Source organism: Babylonia areolata, chromosome 30, assembly GCF_041734735.1.
Source record: "Babylonia areolata isolate BAREFJ2019XMU chromosome 30, ASM4173473v1, whole genome shotgun sequence".
Classification (NCBI taxonomy): domain Eukaryota; kingdom Metazoa; phylum Mollusca; class Gastropoda; order Neogastropoda; family Buccinidae; genus Babylonia; species Babylonia areolata.
Window position 1 is genome coordinate 14684846 of NC_134905.1, and position 11338 is coordinate 14696183.

At 42.9% G+C, this 11338-nt stretch overlaps 1 protein-coding gene across 1 annotated transcript in view; it reads left to right on the forward strand.

Moving 5' to 3' along the window:
* Window positions 1–5010: 5010 nt before the first annotated feature.
* The window catches only part of LOC143275334 (annexin A7-like), a 36793-nt gene continuing 30465 nt past the window's right edge, over window positions 5011–11338 (forward strand). The window contains exon 1 of the mRNA XM_076579358.1: window positions 5011–5166. Within this exon, the coding sequence (XP_076435473.1) occupies window positions 5149–5166 (18 nt within the window). The 5' untranslated portion in view covers window positions 5011–5148. The remainder of the gene's footprint in view (window positions 5167–11338) is intronic.

Genomic DNA, 11338 nt, shown 5'->3' on the forward strand with positions numbered 1-11338 from the left:
CATGCACGTAAACTCCCACTCGTGTACATGTATAGGAGTGAACTAACGTGGGAGCTGCAGCCCACGAACAAAGAAGAAGAAGAAGAAAAAGTCTTAACGTTCAAATGTTTCGTTCCCTGGTCAGTTTACTATGATATTGGCTGAGTAGGCTATCAGTTTTCCGACTGTCGTTGATTGGAATTTGAACTGTTTTTCTTTTGAGGGCTAGATGTCATGCAATTATATATATATATATATATATATATATATATATATATATATATATATATATATATATATATATATATGTGTGTGTGTGTGTGTCTGTGTGTGTGTGTGTGTGTGTCGGTGTGTGTGTGCGTGCGTGCGTGCGTGCGTGTGTGTGTGTAAGTGTGTGTGTGTGTGTGTGTGCGTGTGCGCGCGTGTGTCAGTGTGTGTGTGTGTGTGTGTGTGTGTGTGTGTCTGTGTCTGTGTCTGTGTGTAGATAGATCTTTCCGTCCGTATTTTGCAGTATACTGTTTTCATCAGTTCTACGTTATTTTAAGTAATTTTATGTATCTGCTTCTGATGGTTCCATTTTGTGAGTTGATCCTTAGTTGTGGCTGAAAACCATCCCAAGGCATCATAGCAATGAAGTGGCCACAACAATGACCGAATGGAGCTCGAACAGTGATGATGGGAATGGTTCTTTTCGTTTTGTTTAGATGACTGCACTGTTGTTTTGTATTTTCTGGTGCACTAAATATGCTTGCACTTGAATAACTTTTTGAAATTTTATACTGTTATTCTGCGACTACAGACCATAAGTTGGCAGGTCTGTTTGATGAGTCTGTTGTTTGTGGGAACCACAACATCATTAGCGGGGAAGAATGTGGGAGGACAATAAATCGGCCTTTCATACGCAGCAGGAATGTTTGTTGCTGACAGTGCTGAACTCAGTGGAAGTGCTAGGTTATCTCCTCTCGACCACTTGGTTTATACCTCTGAGCTATCGGGGACCCAAGTTGAATAATGTCTTGGAATGTCTAGAACTAATTAATGAGGGATTGTAAGCGTCCTTCGTTAATTTTCCCGCCATTAGAAGTGTAGGAATATATTTCTTTATTCTTGTATACCAGCCTTACTTGGTAAGATTTTTTTTCTTTAGGTTAGAGTTTTAGAAAATTTTCTGTTTATTATTTTGTGAATAACAGTATTGTCTGGACTGAATCTGAGGGTACTACAGTGTGTTGAGGAAGGATGAAAATAGTACCTTGAGCATCTTCTTAGAGCTCTGAGTCACTTTGGCTCCAACCACTGGAGAGATAACAGCACAGAGCAATCAGGTGCTTTGTGGAAGGGGAGAGACTGGGTGACTTAGGTTCACCGGCAGAATGTGTGTGTGAGGCTGACAGGCAGCGGGCACGATCGCCTGTGGGAACATCTTAGTCCTGAGGTGTTTTTTTTTCTTGTTTTTTTGTTTGTTTGTTTTTTGGGTTTTTTAAGTTTTGGTATAAAAATGAATAAAGAATTGAATGGAGAACTGGACGTGAGTGTGGTACAAGTCTACATGGGTGCATGACACAACAACCCTTCACCACCTCGTCCCTCTACAGAACCATTACTTCATCGAAAGCGCTGTCTCTGATACACTCTCGATAACCTTCACCCCTCCATCAGGTCCCTCCCGTCCCATCCACTCACCTGATTCCTCCGTCCTCAGACGGTTTTAATTTGGACTCTCTCTCTCTCTCTCTCTCTCTCTCTCTCTCTTGTTTTAAAATGTCCTGTGTTGACTGACTTACGAATCCAATTTATTCCCCCCAAATATTATATAAATCCATACTTGTTTCGGTTATGTTTATTAATGGCATCTAACGATGAAAACACCATACGTAGTTTTGCTACGTATCTTTATAAAGCACTGCAATTAAGAGAGACACTCATTTCTTAGATTCACTGATAGTCTGTTGTGAATGACGTTGTATTGTTTATATTACCAATTGCAATGACACATGTAAAACTGTTATTACCCCCTATTCATATGGGGCTATGGCCTTAATTGAATAAACCATCTCTCTCTCTCTCTCTCTCTCTCTCTCTCTCTCTCTCTCCAGCGACGATGAATAAAGCATCTATAGTCCCTGACAAAAGATGATTTTGTGGTGTTCAGTTCTCACCCTCAATCTCGATTGTCACAAACTATTTCCCGTCCTTTTTAATTTTTTTTTAATTTTAATTTTAATTTTTATTTTTTATTTTTTCCACAACGGCTAACTTTTTCTTTTTGCCGCCTCGAACACCAGCCCCTCTCCCCCCCCCCCCCTCCTCCAGTGTGCCGCGTGAATGTGTGAGACGCACAACCCTAATAGAGAACTGAAGACGAAAATGAGAGACAATAGGAGGGGGAGAGTATTATTAAAAAAAGAGACTGAGAAACAGACTGACCCGAGTTTGAAGCAGATAAATAAATCGAACGATGTCACTGTCTCTCTGTACTTTCAACACACTAAGAAAGTTAAGTTATCGAACAGACGCACTGAAACAGCGGGAAGAGGCATGCCAAGAACTTTGTTTTCATGACATACATATTGGTTTTGACTTAGCGATATTGACCGGACACACTGGGGATTTGCACAATCACACTGTGACGTGCATGCATAACACTGCATCATACTGGCGGGTACTGACGACGGAGAAATGACCTAGAAGCGCGCGCGCCCGCACTGTATCATGTTCAACATTCAGTTGAATAATGATGTGTGTGTGTGTGCTCTCTCCACGTCGATTGCATTATTCTTAAGCGATATGAAATCTCACCTACATGATGAACTAGATGGATTAACAACTCAGTATTGCCGATGAGGTTAACTTGAGAACTTCTTCTTCTTCTTCTTCGTTCGTGGGCTGCAACTCCCACGTTCACTCGTATGCACACGAGTGGGCTTTTACGTGTATGACCGTTTTTACCCCGCCATGTAGGCAGCCATACTCCGTTTTCGGGGGTGTGCATGCTGGGTATGTTCTTGTTTCCATAACCCACCGAACGCTGACATGGATTACAGGATCTTTAACGTGCGTATTTGATCTTCTGCTTGCATATACACACGAAGGGGGTTCAGGCACTAGCAGGTCTGCACATATGTTGAACTGGGAGATCGTAAAAATCTCCACCCTTCACCCACCAGGCGCCGTCACCGTGATTCGAACCCGGGACCCTCAGATTGACAGTCCAACGCTTTAACCACTCGGCTATTGCGCTCGTCAGTTGAGAACTAAATGAATTTGAGCGAACAGAATGTTTTCTTAAAACTATTTGTCCTGCTTTATGACGCACACGACACAGTGAGAGACAGCCACAGCGAGGTTTGCAATTAACTAGTGATGGTCTTGCTGCAGTGAAACGGTATTGTAAGAAGTGGAAGTTAACTCTCTCCATACGAACGGCGAAAGAGACGACGTTAACAGCGTTTCACCCCAATTACCACCATCAAAATATTGCAAGGGGAAGACTCTTATACTGAAGAGGTGAATGTTGACAAAGAATACCACAATTCTGACGACAGAAGCTAAAGGTTGGGTCATTGAGACACCCACTGGACATCCGAGGGGTCTGTGTAGAGGAGAAGAGAGGACTGGCCGTACTGAGTGAGTTCTCTGAATGCCACTGCAAATAGAGTAAAGTAATAATTTCAGTTCTCTGGGGGCAACTGAAGTAACTTGTGCAAAAAAAGGACCAAAATTATATTCCGATATTGCATAGAGAGTATATATCCCATAATCCCTTTCTTTCACATCGACAGTCTGCTCGGGCCATAGACATATATAGTGTAGATGTGAGTGAAACATATACTTCAGACATGTGGTCCGGGCTGGCATCGGATTTCTGTTCTCGGTCAAGGCCGACGAAGTCAAGTTGTGCATTCCAAACTGAGTAATTCAGTAATAATTTTGTTCGTCAGTCAGTTTGACATACAAACACCAGACTTAACGGCTAATATCACTGACGGCCGAAAAAGACAATTTGAAAAAGTGAATGATTTTGACGTGAAAGGCTGCAGGCACTAACTCCGCAGATGTGAGAGAGATATTTTTATTTGATGATTATCTTTCCACGAACAATATTGTTGATTTACTGATTAGCATTCACCTGAATGTCCTTTTGATTTATGGATACCTTTTTGTTTATGGGTGCTTTTTCCGGTTGAAACTGACAAGTCACGGCAAGTATTCTCTCGACCGGCTGTCTGTCTGTCTGTGTCGGTCGCTGCTTATAATGCTTATAAATCACACACACACACACACACACACACACACACACACACACAGGGTTTCAGTTTCAGTAGCTCAAGGAGGCGTCACTGCGTTCGGACAAATCCATATACCGCCGGCGCTACACCACATCTGTCCGGCAAGCAGATGCCAGTGACTGGCCAGCAGCGTAACCCCAACGCGCTTAGTCAGGCCTTGAGAAAAAAAATTAAATAAAAAATAATGATAAAAAATAAAATAAATAAAAAGATGATAATAATAAAAGAAAAGAAAAGAAAAGAAATAAGTAAATAAATAGATAATAGATAAATACATAAAAAGAACTACTACTACTAATAATAATATTTATAGGCGCAAAAACTTGATGAAGTCAACTATAAGCGTAAAAAAAAATAAATAAAAAAAACAGAATAAAATAAATAAAATAAATAAATAAATAAATACAACAATAATGATAAATAAGCAAATAAATGTAAAACATGCAGACACACATTCACACATACACACACATATGCATAACAGATATGCACTAAACATGCAGTTTCACAGATATGAAAGCACAATCAAATACACATAAGCGTACACACACACACACACACACACACCAAAACGAAACAAAACGTCACTCATTACCGACCGGTCTCTTCGCCCGGACAGTTTCAGTTTCCGCAGAGCCAAACGGAAAATGGTCAATCAAGTGCAGTCAATACTCGGGCTGCCGGCGAGCACGAAGTCCGTGGCTGGCAAGGCCTCGGCAAGTTCCGTATCTATCCGCGTCACGGTGCAGCAGACGACACATTTCGCGATTCATTCACGACGCGAACTGGGCGTTAGGTCGAACACATTGCAGCGAAACGTATTCGCAGCGAACAAGGCTTGTTTTTGACTCACCAACACACCAGTGTGAAGAAGAAAAAAATGGCTGTAGCACTCGAGGTAAGGAAACTTTAGTTAGTTTATTTCTTGTTTAAATGTAGTCCCCACTCGACAGAAGATAAGCTTTGTACTGAAGTCCTGCTGTGTTACTAGGAAGTGGTTGTGAAAGATTGCGATCAGTTTGCGCAGGTCAGTTTCGACACGTTTTAGCAATTAAGACGCGTCTGAAACAAAACCTCAACGAAGTCTCAACAACGAAAAGCTTAGGTTTTACTACCTAAGTCTTTTCATGTCGCTAGCGTACGTGAGTCTTTCAGCAAATAAATCGGGTCAAGCGGGCGATAAAAAACTCGGCCGAACTGCACATCATGTTGCGTGTGTTCGACCGAGCAAGCTTGCCGCCGAAAACCGAGACGTTAAGCTTAGTAGAGTACACCGTTAATGATTCTTAGCTCTGCAGGCCTTGAAAATACTATATGATAAGATACGACATGGTAAGCCTACGATCGACCTGTCACACTGAATCCTGTACCGGCAACTGATGCTATTGATTTTCTACCTGGACTGTCTAACGTTCTCCGGCAGAATAAATGCTGCAGTCCATTGAGTCGTGGTTGTACGTGGGAGAGGCGCGGTGCAGGGGCGGGGTAAAATAAACAGGCAAAACAGTCGTGGTTGTGTTTTATGGCATCCGTTTGGGATGGTGGTGCAGAATTAAAGACATGGTATTGAAGGGGGCGGGGAGGGGGGGGAATCTAAAGTTGCGGTGTTTTTTTGTTTTTTGTTTGTTTTTTGTTGTTGTTTTTTTCAACCAAGTTTGAACTAATTGGTTTGCCCGTACCGCAAAAGCAAGCGGCGACTCCCTTATTTTGATTACTTTTTTTTTTTTTATATTACTTTAAGAATATTATAATTATGATTATGGATATTTTCACGTCTTTTTTCTTCTTCTTTCCCCCTTTTTATGGCACCAATACACGAACCGATCTTGTGGAAAAGCTATCACGAAGATTTTTCATGGTGATAGGAATTAATGGGTAATAGGGTACAATGTGATTAAAAAAAAAAATAAAAAAAAATTCGAGATTGGCGAAGCCCGGCCAAATGTTTCATGACTTGTTAAGTGCGCAGTTGATTTGAATGGTCTCCTCGAGATCAGTCCGTATATATAGTGATGTGAAATAGATTGAAGAAAAGAGCGGAAGAGAAAGTGTGTGCCCATGTATGGTATTACCAGGCTATATATATGAACGCAGTGACGGCTCCTTGAGCTACTGAAACTATATAGATGCCGGCCTGTACTTACATAGGCGTGTGTGTTTGCACTGATGCCGGTTTTGTTTTTTTATTGTTGATTCTCTCTCTCTCTCTCTCTCTCTCTCTCTCTATCTCTATCTCTATCTCTCTGTTACTCTACTTGTTTCGCCGTACTCGATGTACTGATGATGATTAATTGAGATCGAGGGAGAGAGATATAAAAGCGAGGAAAACAATTGAAGAATACAAACGGAATGATTATAATCATTGGATAAGTAGGCCTAATGAAGTGTAGATACTTAAGTAAACACACCAACTGAATGAATAAGCAAACACACAAATGAAATACCATGCAGCTTTGCGGCGCCTGTTCAAGTTATCTCATCCACGCTCTTTACACTTAACCATACCACACCACACCGCACCACCTCCACCCCCTCTCAAACCTGAAACAACCACCAACTGAAAAGAGAGAGGGGGGGAGGGGGGGAGGGGGCTCGGACTGCTGCAGTCCCTAAAGTTTAACTTTAAATCACGTCATCTAGCCACATATTGTTCGTGTTAATCGCCAAGTGCAAAGTATCAGGGCCAGCCGGTAAGTGGGACACGGCAGTGCACGTGAAAAAAAAGACTGCGAACCGAAGACGGAAAGCGCGTCACTATTTTGATGTTTGCTGACGATTGGGATGGTTTGCATGTGTTGCCGCGTGCAGCTTGAGCTCTCTGTGTGTGTGTGTGTTTGTGTTCGTTCGTTCTTTTGTTAAGCGTCTTTTCACTATCAGTGATATAGTATTAGATGATTGGAAAAAAAAGGGGGCGTGGGGGTGGGGGTGGGGCGTTGGGGGGGTGGGGTGGGTGGGGGTGGGGGGGCGTTGGGGGGGTGGGAGAAGAAAACAGAAAAGGTAGAAGACTACCCCCAAAAAATGCATAACTAACATGCAATTACATTTAACAGTAACAATTCAAAAATGATAATAATCATCATCAAAAACCATTAACACCATTCTGAAGTACATTAAAGGAATGTAGAAATAGGGCTATGAACTACTAATGCCTGTGAAACAGTGTGTGTGTGTGTGTGTGTGTGTGTTTCCGCGCGCGCGTTTGTGTATCAGTGTGTGTCGGTGTGTGTGTGTGTGTGTGTGTGTGTGTTCAGTTCGCGGCATGTGTGAGTCTGTTTCATGGTGTGTGTGTGTGTGTGTGTGTGTGTGTGTGTGTGTGTGTGTCACGGTACTGTGTCTTTGTGTATGTATGTATGTGCGTGTGCGTGTGTGAGTTAGTGTTCGTTTGTGTGTTTTGGGCGGGAGCTGTTGTCTCATTCTTGAGTCACAGAAGCCGTGGCGTTTTCCGATGAGCACTTGTGCGTGTGGCTGTACGGATTTGAAACGTGTCTGCCGTTGAGCCGGTGTGCGTATGTAGTGCGCGCGCGCGTCAGTGTGTGTGTGTGTGTGTGTGTGTGTGTGTGTGGATAGAGTGAGGAGTGGATGGGGAGGGAGGTTCGTGCCGCGGGCTTGTGTTTCTGTTTCAAGTGTGACGGGACTGACTTCCGTTCACGGAAATAATTATATTCATTGCCTGGTCCCGTCCGTGTCAACTTTCTTTTTTTTCTGTCATACTTTACTACTAATCGTGTGTGTGTGTGTGTGTGTGTGTGTGTGTGTGTGTGTGTGTGTGTGACTGAGGCACGCGCCTTTGCCGTGAACGAATATGTGCATCTATGAATAATGATAATATTGACTATGCTAATGAGAGAGAGAAAGAGAGAGAGAGAGAGAGAGAGAGAGAGAGAGAGTTAATTTGTTCTTGTTCATACCTTTACTTATTGTTTGTTGTGTTGTTCTTATCGTTTGTCTGCTTTTACTGAGTGTGTGTGCATGTGTGTGTGTGTGTGTGTGTGTGTGTGTGTGTGTGTGCATGTGTGTGTGTGTGTGTGTGTGTGTGTGTGTGAACTGTTTCTTTAGCCTCTTTGTCATACAGTTATCATCGTCAGTTATCAGTTATTGTTTGTCAAGTGTTTTTTTTTGTTGTTGTTGTTTTTTTTTGGTTTTTTTTTAGTGTTGCCGTGTCCCGAGTGGTTCTAATAGGGTACGGCACAAAAGAACTAACATAAATGATTGATTGAATGAAAGGATAGACAAGATCCCACGCACAGGCCAGGAACATATAGAGGCCAGTCACAAATGGGTTTTTCTATAGTTTTATTTACAATAGTTGTGTAGAGAAACTAAAAAGACATAAAGGAGAAGATGACGAGAAGATAAAAAGAGAAGAAGACAGTGCCTGGAATGACACAAACAAATGTCAAAAGCACAACATGTCAGCACAAGTGAATAATAAAGCGCATGTATACATATCACATGGAAAGACTATCACTCGGGTTTGGGATACGCAACAACATTATGCATATGTGTGAAGACCAAACGCTGACATCAAATGACATTTCTAATACATTTAAATAGTGCAGTTGAAGTGATTGAAGCAGTGCTGACTTGGTGAAAGTAAACTGACAGTATAGATTAGGTAAAGCTTATACTGTGTCAAAGCGTATACTGTGTCAAAGTGACTCAAATGAATCACTTTATCATGTTGCACTATACTGGAGTAAGCCGTATAGGAGACAGCATGACAACTAAATTACAATTAACAGACTGATACATATCAGGTGGTTTTAACCAATAACTGATATTAATCCAACATCCAACACTATCTTGTAATCACAACAGAATACTACACACATCTTAGAGTACTGAGCGCACTGTAGCAGTACAACTGACTTAACTGTGACCCGGGAAGGAAAAGGCCTTGTATAATTGGCGACAGGCTGCCGGTTCGTACACATGTGTAGGGGACTAAATACGCTTGATTTAAGTTTCAGTGAAACACATTAGCGGTGCGTTTTCTGTGATATTGTTTAAAGGCACTGAAAGAAGAAGCAGAAGAAAAAAAGCTAAACTCTAGTGTGTTGAAGGTCAGTGAGGAGGGTATAGGTGTAGGGGGCTCGGGGGGTGGGGAGGTGTGTCACGCCGGCTGTGTGTAGGGAGGAGGGAGGGGATGTCAGGGGTAGGGGGGAGGGGTAGGAGGAAGCCGGCGTCAGTCTCAATCCACCTGTTGTCAGTCTTGAACAGTTATTATAATAGCTGCCCGTGTTCGAACCCGTGAGGACTTTGATGTCTCTCGCTGTGCATTGTCTTCACTCTCTCTCTCTCTCTGTCTCCGAGTCTGTTTCTGTCTCTCTCTCAGTTTGTCTCTCTCTCAGCCCCCCTCCCCCTTCCACCTCCCCCCCTCCCATCCGCACTCTGTCTCTCCGCTCTCTCTCTATGTCTCTGCCCCGCCCCCCACCCCCCAACCCACCTTTCCTCTCTCTCGCTTTCTCTCTCACCGAGTCCCCGCCCTACAATCTCTCCCCAGTCTCTCTCTCTCTCTCTCTGCCTCTATGTCTCTGTCTGTCTCTCTCTCCTGCTTTCTCTGTCTCTGTCTCTGTCTCTCTGTCTCTCTCCTTCTCTCCCTCTCTCTCTCAATCAATTTTCTCATTTGTCATTCCAGTGCTCCACAATTTTGTGATTGGGAATCGATTCAATCGTCCGTTGGGATCAGTGCTGCAGCTTGAGGGCGTTTGCTGTTGGAACACTTCATGATTGTGCCCTCACTTTCTCTCTCTCTCTCTCTGTCTGTCTCTCTCTCTCTCTCTCTGTCTCTGTCTCTCTCCCTACCTCTCTCGCTCTTTCATGTTTGCTGTGCCACGCTCGTTTCGAGCCGCCCCCTCTCTCTCGGCTGATTATGACAGGTTGCATTGTTTAGATAAGGCAGACACTCCTGTTGTGTCAGCAGCGTGCGCCGGCGATAAGGAGAATGATGTGAGCTGTGTGACTGGGCATCACACAATTATTACTACTAGCTGCATACATATGATGCATATTATTACTGGTGTGGTATGTTACACAGTACTATCACTTCATACACGGAATGTATATCCTACCTGGTGGGTTGTAGTACTGTTACTTCATACACAAAATGTATATTCAGTATCGGTATCAGTTACTCAAGGAGGTGTCACTGCGCGGTTTGGTCAAATCCATATACGCTACACCATATCTGCCAAGCAGATGCCTGACCAGCAGCGTAACCCAACGCGCTTAGTGAGGCCTTCATATTCAGAATAAGAAATTGTAATAGGCGTAGTCTTTGAATCAGTTTTGTGTTTTTGTGTATCAAATCATTATTTTTTTTCTTTTTCCCCTTTGTAAGTTAGTGTGTGTGTGTGTGTTTGTGTGTGTGTGTGTGTGTGTGTGTGTGTGTGTGTGTTTGTGTGTGTGTGTGTGTGTGTGTGTGTGTAATGTTTATTGTCGGTATCTGAAGCGCGTTGAGCTCCCTTTTAGCGAGGAAAGCACTCAACAATATCCCTTATTATTATTATTATTGTTATTATTATTGTTATTATTGTATCATAACTGATGGAGCGTGCTACAGTACAGTTACTTCATGCACATGGTGTGTATCATTACCGGTGTGAAGGGGAAGTGGTCAGTGTGTCTGACAGCTGGTGGTACAGTGTCCGTCAGTATAGTGGGCGTGTCCTGTGGTCACTTTGATCTAACTGCGAACGATCCAGTCGAAGCCACCAGCTCAGTGTTATGTGCTGTGGCCTGTACACTACAGATAGCAGGTCCTATGATCGTCATTTGTAGCTGTTCTTTTTTTTTTTTTTTTAAAGCTTTCTCCGAATTGTTGCACCAGGAAAAATTCATCTAACCATCTTTTCAACGGGTTTTTTTTTCTTTTTCGATTGAAATAGCCAGGGTGCCTGATGGCAAATGCGTAAGGGCAAAGTCCAATTGCGAACGATGGGTCTGGGTATATGTGGACATTGAAAACAGAAGCAGGTCTTGACTCGGACTCATTAGATATAACATATTAGTGGAAAACTGCACCAGACTGTTGTATTGTTGTGTTTTGATCGCGCGCGCGCGCGCACACA